Source organism: Dacryopinax primogenitus (genome assembly GCF_000292625.1).
Source record: "Dacryopinax primogenitus strain DJM-731 SS1 chromosome Unknown DACRYscaffold_1, whole genome shotgun sequence".
Classification (NCBI taxonomy): domain Eukaryota; kingdom Fungi; phylum Basidiomycota; class Dacrymycetes; order Dacrymycetales; family Dacrymycetaceae; genus Dacryopinax; species Dacryopinax primogenitus.
In genome coordinates this window covers 1,100,339-1,119,440 of record NW_024467198.1, presented here as the reverse complement: position 1 = coordinate 1,119,440, position 19,102 = coordinate 1,100,339, and the positions used below count along the sequence as shown (strand labels likewise).

General features: G+C 51.6%; 9 protein-coding genes across 9 annotated transcripts; 5 read left to right on the top strand and 4 right to left on the bottom strand.

Moving 5' to 3' along the window:
• Positions 1-38: 38 nt before the first annotated feature.
• Positions 39-1,930, bottom strand: DACRYDRAFT_103277 (uncharacterized protein; the record flags this gene model as incomplete). Its single annotated transcript, XM_040767736.1, has 8 exons — positions 39-172; positions 222-337; positions 402-858; positions 913-1,115; positions 1,175-1,376; positions 1,434-1,633; positions 1,685-1,785; positions 1,835-1,930. The coding sequence occupies 8 exons, from the start codon at positions 1,928-1,930 to the stop codon at positions 39-41; spliced, it is 1,509 nt and encodes a 502-aa protein (XP_040633226.1).
• Positions 1,931-2,119: 189 nt separating this feature from the next.
• DACRYDRAFT_61021 (DEAD-domain-containing protein) lies at positions 2,120-3,631 on the top strand. The gene is made up of 5 exons (XM_040775659.1): positions 2,120-2,272; positions 2,326-2,379; positions 2,427-3,070; positions 3,124-3,239; positions 3,293-3,631. The coding sequence occupies exons 1-5, from the start codon at positions 2,149-2,151 to the stop codon at positions 3,543-3,545; spliced, it is 1,191 nt and encodes a 396-aa protein (XP_040633225.1). The 5' UTR covers positions 2,120-2,148; the 3' UTR covers positions 3,546-3,631.
• Positions 3,632-4,291: 660 nt separating this feature from the next.
• On the bottom strand, positions 4,292-4,913 carry DACRYDRAFT_45563 (DUF396-domain-containing protein; the record flags this gene model as incomplete). Its single annotated transcript, XM_040774651.1, has 3 exons — positions 4,292-4,663; positions 4,714-4,793; positions 4,844-4,913. Coding segments are annotated over 3 exons (522 nt in total), but the record flags the coding sequence as incomplete, so codon positions are not given.
• Positions 4,914-5,236: 323 nt separating this feature from the next.
• On the top strand, positions 5,237-6,234 carry DACRYDRAFT_73740 (vacuolar assembly protein DID2). The gene is made up of 6 exons (XM_040776022.1): positions 5,237-5,285; positions 5,334-5,353; positions 5,412-5,489; positions 5,549-5,695; positions 5,744-5,812; positions 5,860-6,234. The coding sequence occupies exons 1-6, from the start codon at positions 5,270-5,272 to the stop codon at positions 6,139-6,141; spliced, it is 612 nt and encodes a 203-aa protein (XP_040633223.1). The 5' UTR covers positions 5,237-5,269; the 3' UTR covers positions 6,142-6,234.
• A 274-nt stretch (positions 6,235-6,508) lies between these two features.
• Positions 6,509-8,467, bottom strand: DACRYDRAFT_44713 (OPT oligopeptide transporter; the record flags this gene model as incomplete). Its single annotated transcript, XM_040774604.1, has 2 exons — positions 6,509-7,843; positions 7,895-8,467. The coding sequence occupies 2 exons, from the start codon at positions 8,465-8,467 to the stop codon at positions 6,509-6,511; spliced, it is 1,908 nt and encodes a 635-aa protein (XP_040633222.1).
• Positions 8,468-9,884: 1,417 nt separating this feature from the next.
• On the top strand, positions 9,885-12,479 carry DACRYDRAFT_13022 (uncharacterized protein; the record flags this gene model as incomplete). The annotated part of the gene is made up of 6 exons (XM_040770958.1): positions 9,885-10,713; positions 10,769-11,537; positions 11,594-11,685; positions 11,737-11,903; positions 11,953-12,151; positions 12,277-12,479. The coding sequence occupies 6 exons, from the start codon at positions 9,885-9,887 to the stop codon at positions 12,477-12,479; spliced, it is 2,259 nt and encodes a 752-aa protein (XP_040633221.1).
• On the bottom strand, positions 12,391-14,266 carry DACRYDRAFT_19528 (3-isopropylmalate dehydrogenase). The gene is made up of 6 exons (XM_040771553.1): positions 14,174-14,266; positions 14,093-14,127; positions 13,861-14,037; positions 13,574-13,740; positions 13,156-13,517; positions 12,391-13,104 (listed from the first exon to the last, which is right to left on the bottom strand). Exons 1-6 carry the CDS (start codon positions 14,185-14,187, stop codon positions 12,741-12,743), a joined length of 1,119 nt encoding a protein of 372 aa, XP_040633220.1. The 5' UTR covers positions 14,188-14,266; the 3' UTR covers positions 12,391-12,740.
• Positions 14,267-14,430: 164 nt separating this feature from the next.
• DACRYDRAFT_113046 (uncharacterized protein) lies at positions 14,431-15,912 on the top strand (the record flags this gene model as incomplete). The annotated part of the gene is made up of 3 exons (XM_040769550.1): positions 14,431-14,668; positions 14,716-15,370; positions 15,423-15,912. The coding sequence occupies 3 exons, from the start codon at positions 14,431-14,433 to the stop codon at positions 15,910-15,912; spliced, it is 1,383 nt and encodes a 460-aa protein (XP_040633219.1).
• Positions 15,913-16,287: 375 nt separating this feature from the next.
• Positions 16,288-18,930, top strand: DACRYDRAFT_103269 (cysteine proteinase; the record flags this gene model as incomplete). The annotated part of the gene is made up of 5 exons (XM_040767735.1): positions 16,288-16,500; positions 16,551-16,673; positions 16,722-16,865; positions 16,920-17,632; positions 17,682-18,930. The coding sequence occupies 5 exons, from the start codon at positions 16,288-16,290 to the stop codon at positions 18,928-18,930; spliced, it is 2,442 nt and encodes an 813-aa protein (XP_040633218.1).
• Between the last annotated feature and the right edge of the window lie 172 nt (positions 18,931-19,102).

Below are 19,102 nucleotides of genomic sequence, written 5' to 3'. Positions count from 1 at the left end.
AAAAGACTCAGTGCAATGGGTATGTATGTACAGAGGACTCATATGAGTCCTTGCTTCTTCAGATCCTCGTATGTCTTTTTGTTGTAGACATTACCCTCTTCGTCCTCCATTTCTTCCATCATTTCCCCTTGCATGATCTCGATACGACCTTCCTGCTTTAGTTTCTCGGCCACTGAAAAACCAGTAAGATAAATTTACCACCACCAACAAGGGTGACTTACGTGCTAGTGCGTCTGCTATCTTCGTGATCTCATGGAAGTGCTTCGTATTCGGCAAGCCTAAAGCCTTCAGCCCGAAAGTGTGTTTTGTCTCTTGGAAATGACGTTCGAAGTTTTTTCTAAAATGAAATCAGTACAGTCAATCAGTACAAAGAGGAGACAAGCACTTACCGGCCCATGTACACTGCACCTGAACATATCTCGCATCGGTATTCCACACCCAGACCATGCAATTTGTACAGCCAATAAGGAATCGGTTTCCCGTCCCATCCCATTGGCAGTTTGAGTGGGTTGTAAATTCTCTCTTCTTCCTCTTCTTCCTGCTGACCATCTTCCGCTGGCGGTGCAACCTCAACAGGCTCTTCTTCTAACTCTAGCTCGCGCTCGCGAGCCGTGAGCGCGAACCTCCGTTCAACGTTCGACTTTGTGTCTAGCAGTACGGAGTTCAAGGAGCGAAGCAATCCAGTGGTCTGGAAAGTCAGAAGAGCCAGCGCACGTCGACGAGATTGTGGTGCAGGCGTGCCGTCACCATTCGGAGCTTGCGTGGATGGCTCTCCATTGAGTCGCTCGGCAGCCTTCAGATGCTTCTTTGATTGAAGATGAGCATCATACACAGTCTGCTTCGAGTAAAACTTATGGCCTGGGTTTGAGAGTATTAGCATATACGGAATCAGCCAGAGGCAGCGAAACTCACAAGCAGGACACCAAATACCCTCGCCAGCCGATACCGGCATCCCGTTCGCTTTGGCATCGGAACTGCTCTCAAGGTCAATCTTTCCCGCATCCCACAACTGATCGAACTCTTCTTGAAGATCTCTTAGCTTCTGCTCATTGGTATCCAACGGGCGTGTCCGTTCGAGGAAGGAGACAAGATATGTCTTCAAAGACAATAAATATCTATTTATGCGATCAATCAGCATGAGCCATTTGCGAGAGTCATGTATGGAATTACGTACACTTCGTATTCTCTCGTAGATTTACAGTCCTTGGATAATTCATGCCCTATGGGCGCATCCTTAGTAGCGATCAGGGTGTCAAGGTACTGTAAGTACCCTAGCCGTTTTGTCAGGTGTTTTAGATTGCAGTACAATGCATGGTGAGAGTTGAGATCGAGGTAGCGACCGAAGGCCTCTTCTCCTGTAAAAAGGCGCGCAACAGCTGGACATATATGCCAGTCAGCGCACGCATGAGACGCATACATACGGGAGCACGAACGGTCATCCTCTTCATCATACGTGTCCTCGTCATCACCAACAAGAGCAGCAACTTCCTCCTCAACCCCGTCCACATTTGTGTTCGGGTATCGCACATAATAGCTTCTTATCCGATCCAAGCGGGAATAGAACTCAGTGAGGTCGTCTGGCTTCCCCGGTACCACCTTGGACGTTAGAATATCGATCTCTTTGTGGCGTTCACTGCGTAATGGTGTCAACGTGTGCCAAGAAAGCGTGAATAATGTGTAATACTCGTCGGGGTCAAGATATAGATTATTGAGATCAACAGTTCTATCGACCACGCGTGACAATAAATCCTTCGCCTTGTGTTGATTGGCGAGATTATACCGGTGCTAGAAATGATGTGAGTGACAAGAGAGATTGTCGAATGAGTCAACTTACTCCCGCGCTTGGCCGTGCAAGAACGCCGGACAGGGCAAGTTCAAGCCGCTCAACCTCTTCATGCGTTTGTCTTTGCACCTCGATGACCGAATCCATTAGCCGGACAGTGCAGATGTCAGGGAATTGATTTCTGGCCACTACGCAAGGTGTCGAGTGGCCAAACTGTGAGCCTGAGGGACGTTCTCCAGGCGCCCGAAATTCAGGTGCCGGTGGACAGCCACTCGGAAGCAACCAAGAAATTTATCGCCACTCCAGGCGCTGAATTATCAACGCGCGCCTCTGATCATTTCATCAACCCTTTGTCTTGCTGCACCATGTCTGGCCTCAACACAGGTGATGAGAAGCTGGTGTTCGAGTCCAGCGAGAGTGTCAAAGTTATCTCGACCTTTGATCAACTCGGTCTGAAAGAAGACTTGCTCCGAGGCATCTATGCTTATAGTACGATCTTCCCCTCTTTCCTTGACGATCACTGGAACTAACTTTGTCCATAGACTTTGAGAAGCCCTCTGCTATCCAGCAGCGCGCTATTGCACCAATTATGTCTGGTATGCATATTATTTTTCATGAGAAACAAAATCTTGACCCAATGTAGGTCGTGATGTCATTGCACAGGCACAATCTGGCACTGGTAAGACTGCGACCTTTTCCATCTCGATCCTTCAAGCCATCGATACCTCCATCCGCGAAACTCAAGCTCTCGTCCTTTCTCCAACACGAGAATTGGCCACACAAATTCAGTCTGTCATTATGGCACTCGGTGACTACATGAACGTGCAGTGCCATGCTTGTATCGGTGGCACATCAGTCGGAGAGGATATTCGCAAGCTGGAGTATGGCCAACATGTCGTCTCAGGAACACCAGGACGTGTCTTTGACATGATCAGGAGGAGACACCTCCGTACCCGCAACATCAAAATGTTGGTGCTGGACGAAGCGGACGAGTTGCTCAATAAGGGCTTCAAGGACCAGATCTATGACGTGTACCGCTATCTTCCTCCGGCAACTCAAGTTGTCGTCCTGTCCGCTACCCTTCCTTATGATGTTCTCGAAATGACGACGAAGTTCATGACCGACCCTATACGTATTCTTGTCAAACGTGATGAGTTGACACTCGAAGGAATCAAGCAGTTCTTTGTTGCTGTGGAGAAGGAGGATTGGAAGTTCGACACACTCTGTGACCTGTACGACACCCTCACTATTACTCAAGCCGTGATTTTCTGCAATACGAGGAGAAAGGTGCGTAAAGAAGGATGAATGCTATATTTCTCTTTTGCTAAAAAGAAAAATAGGTTGATTGGTTAACAAATAAAATGCGGGAGGCCAACTTCACCGTCTCCGCTATGCATGGCGAGATGCCACAAAAAGAGCGCGATGCGATCATGCAGGAATTCCGCTCGGGCGAGAGGTACGTAGTCTCCAGGCCATCCTGCTAATGGGAGAGCTGACGGATGCAACTAGCCGTGTTCTGATCACCACGGATGTGTGGGCTCGTGGTATCGACGTACAACAAGTATCTCTGGTCATCAACTATGACCTTCCGTCAAACCGTGAAAACTACATTCACCGCATTGGCCGCTCAGGTCGTTTTGGTCGCAAGGGTGTCGCAATCAACTTCGTGACGATCGACGATGTTCGCATCCTTCGCGACATCGAGCAGTACTACGGCACTCAGATCGATGAAATGCCTGTGAACGCCACTGACCTGATCTAATTGCTGATGCCACAGTTTCCTTTGCATCTGATTGTTTGTTATTCTCTGTATACTGGACTGCGCAAATCAGCATATGAGTTAATGCCCCGCATCCCGACATCGTGACGGACAGATACATGACGACAATGATACATTTTGATTGTGAGACATCAATATCAACGCATTACAGGTGAGTCCGTATGAGCTAGAGTGAGATCATCTGGTCCATGAACGAGTCTCCGCCCATTTCTGCTGACGGGTCGAATGCCCAAGCCAGTCGGGAGGTTGGCGCTGCTTTCTGCGCCACCGGTGCCAGCCACCTGTCCAGGAGGGGCAGTATTGGTGCGTTTGGGCGGGTTTCGGAGTGGCATTGAAGGACTTTTACGCAAACTCGCTTCAAAGGGCGGATATGGGTGCCCACTCAGAGGAGTTGTGAGGAGGTCGAAGTCGGAGTGGCCATTCCCGGAAGGCGTCCACGGGGGTAACGACGAAGCCGCCATCATGGGTGTGTGCAGCGGGCTGCGGTTTGCAATTGGGGTTCGAGGTGCAATGATGCCTTCTGGATTTCGTCGATCGCCTCGTCGTATTCTGGGAAGGATGGCAAGTATAGGGTCTACGATCGCTGCGAGAAGGCTCTTCCGAGGCAAGGCAAGGGGGAACTCCCGCTTAGGAGAGCCAATATCACCAGGAACAGGTGCACGGGGAGGGAGACCAGAAGCTACGAGAACGTCAGTGATGCGCTCGATTGAGTAGCAATAAACATGACCTGTAGGAAGCGCATTGTCATTGGCGCTGAGGCTGAGGAACAAGAATAACGGCACAAGCCATACGCATATCGCGAAGAATGCTGCGATGTCCATGAACACAGGAGCCTCGACAGGCTGCTGCTGATAAGGTAGTCGACCTCTCCCTCGCATACGAGCTTCTTGTGTTCTTTGAGCAAAGTAATGAAACCATACGAAGTGGTCAATGATGACGAGAATACAGCTTCCTATGAAGCTTGGTGAGATGAGGGAAATGAAAGGCCAGGTCTGTGAGAAGTTCTGCAGGTATACCAAATGGCAAAAGATTGAGAAAGCGGTGAGAGTAATTGGTAAGGAGTCGAGCAGCCATAATACGACGTGTATCAAAATGATGATCTGAACCTGATATTAACATGTCTCCAGAGAGGATTGCAGACTTTACGCACATATATAGCCCGCGTGCCTACAATCTTCGCCATTTTCGTGTGCTCCTCGATGAGCTCTGATAGCCATAGAAGCCCGCTTGCTACACATGCTCAGAAGACATATCCATACGCTTAGATCTATGGGACGCACCTAAGCTGAGAGTAACGAATAAGCAGCCAGCTATCGCGGCTACATAACTCAAGCCATGGAGGAAAGTCATAATGGCGGATCTGTTTTGAACGCGCCTGTACGTTCTGGAAAGCGTCGAAAGCAAACAATGAGCGCAGTCCTGCTGATTCGTTCTCAGATTGTTGATAATATCGACTTGTAAACAGGCCGTTAATCGCAGAACGGAGAAGGGGTTGGAGAGAAAAAGGTCAGACGACAAGTTGAACAGTGGGTTGCATGCATGAATTATATCCATCCTGACGCGCTTCTCATGAAGACATCGTGGCGGCATCGCCACCCATCAGCATCGGCATCATCATCACTGGAGAGCGCACAGCTGGGGTCTTCTGGCACCAACTGCATTACTCTTAGCTTAGTATTCGTCGCTGACCTGCAACGCCACGGACCATGAGCAACCTTGAGAGTGAGTGAAATTGTGTTCGGTGGATTCGTTATCTGACCCCAGCCGCAGAATCATTATTCCAGCTGAAGGTAGGACCAGGTTTCGCATCATCTCAAATGTCACCCAGGCTGAGGGAACAACGAGTAGTTCACTGCGAAAGCTTTGAACAGGCAGGCCAAAAAAGCAACCAGCGACGAAAAGTCGGAGAGAAACAAGTTGAAGAAGGTACGCCACATAGTTTATCCCGGCAACTTCAAACGTCGCTCATTCAATGTCTGGCACAGGCGCTGCAGCAGGGCAATAATGACGGCGCCCGGATATATGCCGCTAATGCTATTCGCAAAAAGAATGAATCTCTGAACCTTCTTCGGTTGGGAAGTCGAATAGATGCTGTCGCAAGTAGGGTGGAAACAGCTGTAACAATGCGGAATGTTTGTGACTCGCTCCTGGAGTCGTCCGTCAGCCTGACTCATATGCAGGTCACCGGCAACATGGCAAATGTTGTGAGGGGAATGGATAGGGCTATGGAGAGCATGAATTTGGAGAGGGTTTGTGGCCTTATATTCTTCTCGGGCCCAAACTGAACTCCCTGTAGATATCACTTGTCATGGACAAGTTTGAATCCCAGTTTGCCGATCTTGACGTCCAGACGTCATACATGGAAGACACTATGAATGCTACAACAGCTGTATCGACTCCCCAAGATCAGGTGGATCAGCTCATGCAGCAGGTAGCTGATGAGGCCAATATTGAGCTACAGCATGAACTTGGGGTGAACGACGCAACGAAGGTGCCCGACCTCACGGTCAAAGATAAGGTGGGCGAGGAGGAGCCAAACCTCGCCGAACGGTTACGTGCACTGCGTCCCGCAGTCTAGATCAACTGTCTTCCATTTGGGTGTTCGAAGGCCTAAGCGAGGGGGTTGTTAAGGGATTACCGTGTACAGTAGATCAAGCTGTTCTAGTGTAAGGATGGATTATGACATCGTGTTGCTTCAATACTTCGCCTGTGTTTTGCTACCGGGAATACAGACAGTTGCATTCGGTGATGACATCGCTCTTGATTTGCACCGTTTAACAGAGTCGTGAACTCGTCATGTATTACCCGATACCTCAGAACCACATAGACGTAAGAAGCGTGGAGGAAGACGACTAAATAGATACCCAAGGCACTGCGATCTGTATACTCTAACAATTGGCACATTACAATGCACAACCTGCAACCCAAACGGTGGTCCGAACCCTTCAACCGCAGTAAGCATTGAGTGGGCAACCGACAGCGGTGCCCTTATAGGCACCGGAGACGTTCGCAATCTGGAGCACGGCGTTGACGATACCACCAAGGCCCTCGCCAGCGATACCGCCAGCAGCGAGGGCATAGCCGTACATTGCGAACCCAGCTGGGCTCTTCCACCTCCAGACGGTGGCGACAATGCAGCCGAAGAGGCAAGCCAAAGGGTAGGTATTAATGGGCCCAAGGATAAAGGCCACACCAATAGCGTTCCAGTTGGGGAACCACACGTGGTACTTCTCGGGAGTGAACTTGTACTTGACGTAGGTTTGAATAAGCACAAAGACACCAAATACGATGGCGGTGATGCCGGAAGACAGCGGAATAGGGAGGGAGCCGGCGGACACGGCCACCGAAACTGCTCGCCAAGCGCCAACATCAGGCGCGGGGAACGAGCAGGTAGTGGCCGTGAGGGAGTTGATGCAGGGGTATGCAGTGGTGAAGACGACGTACATGCCACAAGAGAGGAAGATAGATACAAGTGCACCGGCCAACTGGGCGTAAAGCTGGGCGCGAGGGGAGGCGCCGATAAGGTGGGTCGTCTTGAGGTCGTTAAGCATGTCTGCACACTGATAGGAGGCAGCCTCGGCGAGCATGCCTGTGAGACCATTGTTGAGCTGATTCTCCATAGGAGACAGCCCAGATCCCTTCGAGATACCACCGAAGATGAGCTGGGAGAAGTTGCCCAGGGTCGTCACGGGGATGATGGACACTCGACCAGCACACTCAGCACCGATGAGGGAGAATATGAAGGCAAAGACAATGGCCAATAACGTTACTCCGGGATTCACGGAGAACTGGACCTTCAGAATGATCATCGTCAGGACAGTCGAAGTAAGCACTCCACCGCCCCAAAGCCAAAGAGGCACTTGTTCGTTGAGAGGTGCAGGATCGTAGATCTCCGCATCTGGGTCAATTTCGCGCTGTTTGCGGGGGCGAATCTTCTCCAACACAGGCGTAAGCATCATGCTGAAGGACGCAAGTAGGGACTTCCAGTTCGCGCCGATCTCGGCAAGCGACGCGCAGAGGAGAACCATGCATCCCGGCCAGATGAACCAATACTTGGGAGACGGTGCGTTGACCGGGTCATCGAGAAGCATGTTGGAGTAATTGATGTACTCGGGGGCATCAGGAGATATTATGCTGCCAAAGGCCTTGCCGGTGGCAACCAGTGCTGGTCCCATGATAGCCCATGCAAGGAAGGCACCCCCAGCGAAGGAGGCGGCGGAGTTCATGGGGATGATCAGACCGACGCCAATGAAAGCCGGGGTAAGCTCGAAAATCCAGCCCTAAAACCAATGAATGAACAAGCAATTCGGCAGCCCTTGAATGGAGCTTACCCAGCTCTCAATACACGCAACCCATTTCCAGCCGGCAGAGTAGAACCACCAGGACCAATGCCAGTCCCAGAGAATACCGGGAGCGTACTCAGATATCACCCTCCAGACGATGGCGACGCAGAACGTATAGATAAGCACCCACGTCTTCTTCCGGGCCATCGCAGCGGCGTTCTTGCCAACGTGCAGCGAGCGGATGGTGAATGCCGCAGCAATACCGCTGGGGAACTTGAGCTTAAGCTTGCAAACATACAAGCGACGAAGCGGCATGGTGAAGAAAATGCCGAAATAGGCGCAGCATAACGTGAAGGTGATCAGGCGCCCAATATCGTCGGCAGGCCTCGCGCTGAGAAGACCAAGTTGATAGGCTGCCGGGAAACCGGAAGCAAACAAGAGACCGAGAGAACCAGCTGAGGTTGCAGCAGATTGACAAACGACGTTTTCCTTGGGGCCGAAATAGCCACCTCCGAGCTTCTCCGGGAGGGCTTTTGAAAGTGGTTTCAGGATGGCGAAGCCAAGAATAGACCCGAATAGGGATGCCCCGAAGTTCCAGCCAGTCTTGAGACCAAGGTACATATTTGAGGCTGAGATGACTGCGCCGAGAAGACAGCCGACAAAGACGGCACGGACAGTAAGCTGGCGCGGTTCAGGCGGTGAATGAGGGTCAATAGGGAATGGGTCTTCGGTTCCGAGCAAGTGCTCAGCAACCTCCTCGTATCCTGTGGTGGTGGTAGTCACTGGTCGGAGATCGGTTTCGGCATAGGCCTTCTTCTCGTCGAGATCGGGAGGTGTGATGGAACCGCTCTCGTGGAGAGGAGGAACCATATCCACCGGCTCGATTGTAGACCCGAACAAGAATCCGGGATTCGCATCGGCGTGTGGAGCGGGATGCTCAATATGAGGAGTCATCTTGACAATGTCCACCGCCCGGAGGATTTATGTTCAGGAGACAAGCCTGGTAGATGGATCGGCGTATTCAGCCTGGTTTTTATATACGGGAAGTAATCCGAAGCAAGATAAGGTCGATGTCCTAGGGCAGATGACCGGGAGCGGCACGCGATGGTAGCTCGAATGCAATGTGTTTGTCAACCGGAGAGGAATCCGGTCGCATGAGATGTTCTTCACGAAAGGAGACGACTGAGTAGGCTAGGAAAGGCGGGAGGAACGGGACATTGTGGGAATGGAAGTACTAGCCCTCGAGCACACCAATGACGACGGAATCCAATTTGGTAATGCTCGAAATAATCGCTGGAGTGGAGAATCCGACTGCAAGATAAGATACCTGAATCCGACTGTATCCCGCCAAAGACATATCGCCCTGGCCAGGTGAGGGTCTGTAGGCAGGTTCAATAGAGTTGGTTTGGGTGGCTGTGTGAAAGAAACACATCAAACTGACGGAAGCTTTAACGGAGACAACATCCTTCACCTAAAGTGAATCCGGCTATCGAGCGCTACATCCTTCTTTGGGGCTCACGCGAGCTCACCGGGTCTCACTCGTTCACCCGCAAATTCAGCGTTCTACACGCTCTCATTGGAGGATCCCATCAATCCGCTTCTTTTCCTTCCCCACATTTCACGGGATGCCGTCGTATTCTTGGTTACAAACCTTCTGAGAATACCGCTCCCTGACCCCAGATGCAGCTCAATGGGACCCGATCCCGCAGATCCATGCCGTATTCAACTACAACATGCCAAGCCTTTCAAAATGCCCAGTCTTTCTGGAACATGATATTGCGTCTGAGGTTCGAGCGGTGATCGTATCTAATTAAGACATTCTCAACTGGATTCGGAAGGTGAGCGGATCAACTTCGTCACAGTCACGTGGTGGCAGTGTCGATTGAACGTGCTGGTTTGAATACGCGCGTCATCACAAGACGCGTCGACCTCTGGATCTGTCTACAACGGCGATATTGTGCACGACTCCACCTGATTTTTTGCATTTGCTGGGTGTCCTATGACCTTCACATCTATACACTAATCGGCCCGTCACAATATGGCGACTAAGACGTTCAAGACCTATGGTAAACGCCCCAGGCGGACTGTGACAATATTGTTCGACACAGCGGAGCCGAGCGGTTTGATGCAGGAAGCAAGCTCGTCTCCAAGGCTGCCTAGTGACAACAATGGAGACACTGATAGCGGCGATTCGATCAAAAAACTGCCTAAAACAAAGTTGGCTGCTCGTCCACCGGGTTTGAACAGGAAAAAGCGCAGTGAACATCTCGTAACACCTGCCAGGCACGGCACCTCGAGCTCACTCCAGCCTATTGCCTCCGCGTCTCGCTCCGCTGCAGGCCACAAACGCCTCCGCACCGCTCCTTCACCAACAAAAGGCTCCAGGCGCTCACAAGCTTCTGAATACCCCGCAAAACCGAAAAGAATATCCCGTCCGCCATCGCCCTTAAAGGAAGCGGATGTCAACAGGATTCATCTTGTTGAAGTCGACAATAGTGCGACCAAGGATGATGTACCGCGTTTTGTGGACCTGGAATGCCCAAAGATCACGGATCAACTTAACTGTGCTCATGTCCGCTCTCTTAGTGCTGGCACCGAAGATGCGCCTATCGATTTGTCCAGAAGCGATGGAGACGATGAAATGCCAGCCTCAGTAATACCCCTAACGAGGAAAAAGACCGGCTTGAAGCGGAAACCGCGAAAAAGGACCAAAACTCAACTCGACACTCAGAGTATCGTGATTTCTAAGACTTCACGTCAAGAGGCCACCTATACCACTGCGAAGGCAATCGGGACGGCATCTTCCTCACAGGTTCACCCCGTGATTGGGGCTTCATTCTCATCAATCAAAGACCACAGGAAGAATTGTGAGTTACTATGAAGCGAGTCCAATTTAGTCGGACTAATTGTTCTTGTCCACAGTCCCTGTGTCTGACACATCGTCGTCTACGGCTGCTGTTCGGGGAATCAGTGCTCAAGCTGGAACAGACAGGAATGCATGCCGACCTGATCAGGCTTCAAGTTCTAGTGGTAGAGGGGACTCGATTCCGACAAGCCAGTATCCACAACGATCACATGTTTCGTCACCACCCGGGACGCCCCACAGCGGATCGTTCAGTGGATCACAGAAATCCACGCCCCGCCACACAGTATACACTACTCCGATTCCACGCGAGCGGCTACGCTTTGGCCACAAGTTGTCATCAGCCGGGCTCTCCCCTTTTCCGGGAAAGCGACGCGACTCTCCCTTCCTGTGGCGGGGGTCTGGGGCGGTGGTTCCATCCTTCGATGATTTGTTGACGTCCTTCAGCGACCTTTCCTTCAGCATCTCGATCATTGCTACGCCCGCATCACAGAATCCTCCTGTTCGGCCTAATGGTGTTCAACAACTTTTGAGCGTTTGCCACCAAGAGGAAGCCGTGGATTTTGGTCAATTCATCCGAACTGTGCCCTCCAAGTATTATGAAGAAGTCGTGCCTTACCGAAAAGTTGGAGAAGCATCCTATTCCGAGGTCTTCGCTGTCGGCGAAATTGTGCTCAAGATCGTGCCATTACTCGCTGACGTCGAATTTGGCCACATAACCGAAGATCGCCCACCAGAAACCCCTGTGGAGGATGCCCTTCGAGAGATTCTGTTCATGTCAAGATTGGGCGGCCTGCCCGGCGGGTCTGGCTTCTCCGCCCTCTTAGGGTTTGTCATATCAGTTGCAGGAAAATTGTTGAGGGTTTAATCTGATCCTAACCTAGTGCGCACGTCGTACAAGGGAGCTATCCCCATTTTTTGCTTTCAGAATGGGATCGCTGGGATGCTGTGAATGAATCTGAGAGCATTAGACCTGGTATGCTCGCGCACCGCAGGAATGCATCTGTTCACTTACTGACGCTCTCAGGATGCTTCAACGAGCATCAACTGTATGCCATCATCCAGATGTCGTATTGTGGAGAAGATTTAGAACATTACCGATTCCCTAAATCGACCGGCTGGCAACAAGCAGCTTCTGTGTTCTGGCAAGTAGCAAAATCGCTCGAGAGAGCAGAGCAATACCTGCAATTTGAGGTTCGTCGCTATCCACGCACACTTTGTGCTATCTGAAGCAAACTCTCAGCATCGAGATCTTCATTGGGGCCAGTTACTCGTTCTACCTGTAACGAATGCCGCGACCAAACCTGGAAGATGTATGGACGAGCCTGATCATGGGGTGGCGGTCACGATAATCGATTTCGGCTTCTCTCGGATGGATGGGCCTAATGTTGATGAGCCTCCGTTCTTCACACCCTTCGAACCAGAGGTTTTCGAAGGTGAAGGTCAGTCGCTTTTCCTCATCACCAAGGTTATAGTCGCTTATTTTGCTATTAGGTGACTACCAGTACGACAGTATGGAGCATGTTTTCCATGTCATCGAATATTTTGATCTGATCTTACTATGTAGTCTATCGAATGATGCAAAGCCACAATGGTGACAATTGGGCCGATTATCGCCCCATGACCAATCTGATGGTATGCCGGACAAACGATGGCTCAGATAATTGCTCATCTTCTGCAGTGGTTGCACTATCTTGCTCTCAAGCTCTTGAAGCACAAGGGCCTGAAGAAACCAGGCCCCGCCCAGGGCAGAGTCAATGTGCGGGTTAATCAAGAAATAAGATGCTTTAGCAGCCTTTCTGAAACGGAGGAGCTCCTACGGGGCGTGGTACAAGCTCACGCACGGCCCGTAGGTAAGCCGCGTCGAGCGCAACGTGGGATTCTCTTGCAAAGTGCCGCAGACCTCTGCGCGTGGGCACGCACTCAGGACTGGATTAGCAGGTAGGAAACATGGATGGTGTATTGGTTTATTCCATTTCAGGTGTCTCAGAATCACATGTAACTTCCATTTACTTCCATTGTACCCATAGCTTACAGCAAGGTCTTGAGCACCTCAACGATCTTTGCTCCTACCTCCTTCGTAGTAGCAGGTCCACCCAAGTCCTTGGTGCGCACATCATACCCTCCCAGGTCCGCAGCGTCCAGCACCTTGCGCACCGCGTCCTCCACGGCCTGGGCTTCCTTCTCCAGCCCGAGCGAGTACCGCAGAAGCATGGCCCCGCTGAGAATAGTACCAATGGGGTTGGCAATGCCTTGTCCAGCAATGTCGGGTGCGGAGCCATGGATGGGCTCGTACAGGCCGGTTGTCACCTTTCCCTTCTCCGGTGCACCAGCAAGAGAGGCGGAGGGCAGGAGGCCGAGCGAGCCTGGGATGACACTAGCTTCATCCGAAAGACTGAAATAATGATGTCAACCCTAGAGGCTGTTATAGGAGTAAGATACGTACATGTCACCAAACATGTTCCCAGTGACGATGACTCCATTGAGCGCACGCGGGTTTTTCACCATAAGCATCGCCGCTGAGTCTACCAAATGATGGTCCAGTTTGAGCTGCGGGTAGTCCTTTGCCAGCGTCTCCGTGACTGTCTTGCGCCACAGCCTGGAGCTGGCAAGTACGTTCGCCTTGTCGATTGAGTGGATGGGCAGAGGTGGATTACTTGCGAGCGCAACTTGTGCCGCGACATGCGTAATCCGTTCCACCTCAGGAATCGAATAGACCATTGTGTCATAGGCAACACCCTCGGCGTTCGTCTCTTGCCGCTGGCCGAAGTAGAGCCCACCAATGAGCTCGCGGATGATGATCATGTCCTACCCAACAATGCAGGGTCAGCGTGTATGCACTCTGTCCAATGTGAAGCACTCACGGTGCCACGGGCAACCGACTCCCTTAACGGGCTGTATGACAGCAGCGAGTCGGACGCAAAGTTAGCGGGGCGTATGTTGGCATAAAGACCGAGGGCTTTGCGTAAGCCGAGCAGGCCCTGTTCCGGACGAGGCCCTCCCTTGTCCCACTTCGGACCGCCGACAGCGCCTATGGCGAATGATCAGGAGGATTCATGATGACCAGTGGAGGCAAACACCGGAGGCCAAATCGAAGCACCAAAAGATAGCGTACGAAATTAAAGGAAGTGGAGACGTGGAGGACACTTACCGAGTAGGACGGCATCTGCCGCTTTGCACGCCTCCAGTGTGCTGTCCGGTAGGGGCTGACCGGTCTTGTCAATCGCACACCCGCCGAAGTCATGTGTCGACAATTCGAGTTTGACACTCTTGTTGGAGGCGGCAACGACTTGAAGCACATTCAGCGCCTCCGCAATCACCTCAGGACCTGTGCAAATGTGAGCGGGTGACCCATATTGCCGAATCTAGGGGAAGCCTCGTACCAACGCCGTCGCCGGGCAGGACAGCGATTTTGAACCTGGCAGCGTATGAGAATAGTATTCGATGTAACAAACCTGACCCACGTCTTGATAGCCATATTACACAGTAGAGAGAAGGAGAGAAGCGTTAGCACTGTGTACGCTGCGTCTGTGAACACTTTTCGCCCTTCCCCGCACCTCAAGCTGTTGCTCGGCCGACGGTTTTAAGTGAGGTAACTTGAAGGGTCCTCGCTTCTTTCGGCTCCGTACCGGAAAATCTCCCACAATTCCGCCGCCACTGGTTTTTATGACTGGGCGTGTGAAATTCTCTGCGATATATCGATGCTCACCACCCTAGTGCAATGACTACACCAGCCAACGCAAGCACGTCAAAACCACGGATCAAGCACCTCGTATTGGATGCGGGGCCGCTCCTCACATTTACCCCTCTCAGGGGCTTGGCGGAGAACTACTATACCACACCACAAATCGTGGAAGAGCTAAAGGATCCTCGTGCCAGGGAGCACTTCCAGAATCTGAGCTTAACAGCTGGCGTGCACCTTCAAGTGCGACAGCCAGATATACTTTCCGTGTCACAAGGTGCGTGCCTTATAGGGCGATGGGAATAGCGCTGATTCTGGACTCAGTGACGATCACAGCGAAGAAGACTGGAGATTATGCCGTCCTCTCGCAGGCTGACGTAGGCGTGATTGCCCTCACACATGAGTTGGCTACCGAAGAAACCACAAACAATGCGATTGAATCACAGATTTTAAGCAATGAGTGCGGTCTGCACGGCGCAGAGAATGTCGGTGTACTTGCGGAAGATGATGGACCTCAAAATGCCGACGAGGCGAATTCTGGAGCTAGTTCTGAAGAGGAGGAAGAAGACGAGGAGAACACCGATGATGCTTTGGAAGGCACCGAGGATATCCAGGGCCAAATGGAGAACCTTCATATCGAGGGGGAAACGAGTCGTCGGACAAAGCCCGAGTCATCAGACCCCCTACCTTCCGACGACGCTCCAGCGCCGACTGTTGTCGATGTGGACGATCCACCATCAGACGACGGGGAAGGCGAATGGATCACACCCTCCAACGTTGATAGCTACAAGTCCCGGGCGCGCGAGCCTAACGCATCTGGTACGAAGGCGGACAATCGACCGATGATAGTCGCCTGCATGACAGCAGATTATGCCGTGCAGAACGTTCTTATGCATATGCACCTCAATCTAGTGACTATGGAAGGAAAGCGGATCACCAAGGTGAAAAGCTGGGTGTTGAGATGCCATGCTTGTTTCAAGTACGTCCTCGCTCTTCCAATACGCGGGAACGGCGTGCTCATGACTTAACAGGATATGCAAGGATCCCACCAAGAAGTTCTGTCCATCCTGCGGCAACCCTACGCTGCTGCGTACATCCGTATCTACGGAAGCGCCATCACCTGGCTCACCGAACCAAGAGCCTATCTTCCGAGTACATCTCAAGCCGAACTTTCAGTACCGTACACGTGGCACGATCTATTCCATTCCCTTACCAAAACTTGGGCAAGCGAAGGGCGGCGGCACCGGTGGATCGGGTCTGATATTACGCGAGGATCAGATAGAGTATCAGAGGGCCCTCCACAAGGAAAAGGGGAGGCAAGCGAAAGAGGAGCGAGCAATGGAGAGGGCTATGGCAGCTGCTGCGAAGGGTGAGCGGCCGAGAGGTCAAGGAACTTGGGATGACCCCGACTGGATTCCTGGGCTATTGTTGGGTGAAGCGGGAAGGAAACGTGGTGGTGGAATGCCGGCCGTAGGTCATGGGAGGAGAAATCCAAATGAGGCGAGACGGAAAAAGCGATAGGAGGCTTAGTCTTGATGTCTCACTCGTCCTAATAGCAATTTACCACCCAGAGAAGTCCTCCCAAAGCCAGGAAATGTGTTGTGCGCCTGCCAGCACTTGCACATTTACACACACTGGATAAGGTTCTGGATAGGGATCGGGGGCTCAATAGGACTGATACTGTATATACGCAATGGACTCCCAGTGGGTGCTCGTGAAAGCTGCAGAACACCAGATGTGCGAACAAATCGGCCTGTCAAAACCCTCGAGTTACGTAATTATTTTTGGAAAGCTGCACGTGGGCGGAAACAAATGGTGGGGTTCTTTTGTTGCTATGATTCGTTGCCTCATTCCTCGTTCCTCCCCTATAAAGCCGCTCTGGCGTTGGATGCCTCTATGGACAGCGTTGTTCTTCCCTCCACTCCGCTGTCTAGTCATCTTAAGGAGTTCAAAAGGATGGGCGATGTTCTGAAGGAAAACCCCCCTATACGCTTCGTTCTCTATGAGAAAGAAGCAAAGTCCACAAATTTGACTGAAAAACTCGTCGCGTGCAACCTACCACCCCCTGCCGACAGGATAGGCCATACCCACACTGATGAAGCACTCATTGTGAGCACCCCCCATTCAGTGTCAGGAAACGGCTAACGTTGGCGAGTCAGGCGCAACATCCTTCCACCAAATCCATGATCACTTCGAAGGACGCGGCGTCCAAGGGGGATGTGACCGTACGGGTAGGCGAAGAGTTCGCGGTCAAGCGCAGCGCGCCCTCGGATATCCCCGAGGTACGTTTTGTAGCGATGCAGTCTAATTAGTTCTAATGCACTGGCTAGCCCAAACCGGGGTTGGGGATTGATGTCACTTCAGTGAAGAACAATACCGATGTTCGTGACCCTGTCGACAAGGTGCCAACGGCCAGGCAAGATCTACCTGTGACTGCAGACAAAACAATGCTGCGCCAGTATGACGTTGTCAAGGTGGGCTTGCTCCTTGTATTGAGGAGAGAAATTGTCATGAACACGATCGGCTAGGCGGAGACGTCTCCATGCCAGACCTGGGATATCAATTCACGTGGTTTGAAGATGGGCTGGGAAAAGTACCCTCCACCGGCTTGTGGTCTCTCGAATGGAGAAAATTGCTGCTACATGAATTCCGTCCTCCAGACTCTCTTCTGGTGCCCGCCCTTCGCCCAGGCTCTCCTCGCCGAACCCGATTCTGACTGCTGTCTGCACAACAGAATCAAGGTCACAGCTCCCAAAGAAGAGACACCATACTGCATATTCTGTTCCGCAGTCAATCTCATCAAGAGATTCCATACGGCCGGTCGCGTCAGAGATCTAGCCGCAGATGTAACCAAGTACAACACAACAGCATCTGAGGTTTTCGGCTATATGGATCTCATCATGAAACTGAAGCGGCTCAGAGAGGTATACGAACAACAGGATGCACACGAGTTCTATTCTCAGTTCATCGACAAACTCGACCAAGCAGTTTCAGACAATCCTACGGCCGAGAGTAAAACACCAACTTTCGTTGATCGTATATTTGGGTTCAAGACGCGCCAGCGTATCCAGTGCAAACATTGTATGAAGTGCAGTGATAAAGTCGACAAACAGAGGGATCTGCCGCTTGATATAGCCGATATGGCTGGAATGACGAGATTCAAGAGCATCTTCACATCTCTGAATGACCAATTCAGCAAACCCGAAACTTTCGAGGATGATAATGCCTACCATTGCGAAAAGTTAGTTTCATTTCAGTCATACCGCTTTTACCATACTGAGCGTCATCAGCTGCAATGCAAAAAGAAGCGCCGTCAAAACGTTCAAGATCCTTGAGGCACCCCAAGTTCTCACCTTATACCTGAAAAGATTCGCAGTAGGGAGTGAGCCCGGTGACAAGTTCGAACATCACGTGTCCTACCCACCGAAATTGGATCTTGCTCCATACATGGTCGAAGACGGGTCCTCGAAGCTAATCGCTCCGGTGTGGTACCGCCTTGCCTCAGTCATTATCCATGACAGCAACACAACACAGGAAGGTCACTATTTCGCAGCTGTTCAGACCTTGCGATATGATAAACCAGTCTGGACCGCCTGCAATGATGAGTACGTCCGAGGGATCAATAAAGCGACCGACCAGCGGGACGCATATATGCTGTTTTACATTCGGGAAGATGAAGCGCCCACTTATCCGGAATCCCCATTGAAGATCGAAGTCCCTCAAAATAGTGCCAGTGTCAGAGCACGTGCGGAGGCTCGTGTCTCTCGTATCTGGAACATTGTCAGTAGGACTGGAAAGCGCTTTGCTATTTATGAGAATGATGACGAAGACGATCTTCGTGATGGCCGATTCAAGCGTCCTCGCCTAGACGGTCGCTATCCCTCAAGTCCCATAGGCAAATCACCAAGCCTTTTGCGGAATGTCAAGGTGAACGTGTCCCTTCCACAAGGACCTGGTCCTAGGAAGTCGTGGGTGAATATGATGGGCTCGCGATCGCTGGGAAACTCCACAATCACCGGCCTCAAGGTAACGGGATCCGTGAAAGCTGCCGATGGCGCTACCTCCAGGCCACTGAAGATCAGGGAGCAAATGCAGCCGAACAAGCGGCGGCTGGATGTGGAAGCCAACGCCAATGGCAAGAGAACGTCTGATGACGACGACATTGGTTCCCCTGTGAAACGTCGGCAGACCGGACGTTTGTCGCTTGGCGGAGATCCTGTACCTTCCAAGGCAATGAAGACTGTTACGAGGTCGCCTGCATCCGCGAAAATTGGTGGCATGGGTGTTTCCAACAGTCTGAAGACGAGAGAACAAATACGGCCAAACAACAAACGGGACGCAGGCCACGAACTCAATGGCAACGGCAAACGGATGTCTGATGTCCCCAATTCTGGTTCACCTTTCAAGCGTGCTCGTTCTGCGGAGGGCTTCGCGGGTGAAGAGCCGGCCTTCTCTGTCAATCGTCAACGGACACCTATCAGAGACTATCCGCAACGTGCGTTCCCACAACCGCAGCATATCTTCCCTCAACGGGCATAATAAGAGGTCAAGCGCTTGTGATTGACCAATAACAGTACAAGGGTTCATCGCCGAGTACCCTGTCGAACTAGTAGATTCGTCTTTTTTTTTTTCTTTTCAGGATGTGTGCGGTGTAGAGGGCGTCTTTTTGTAAAATAGCAACACAATGATGTAGATTCGGGCGTAGATCTCC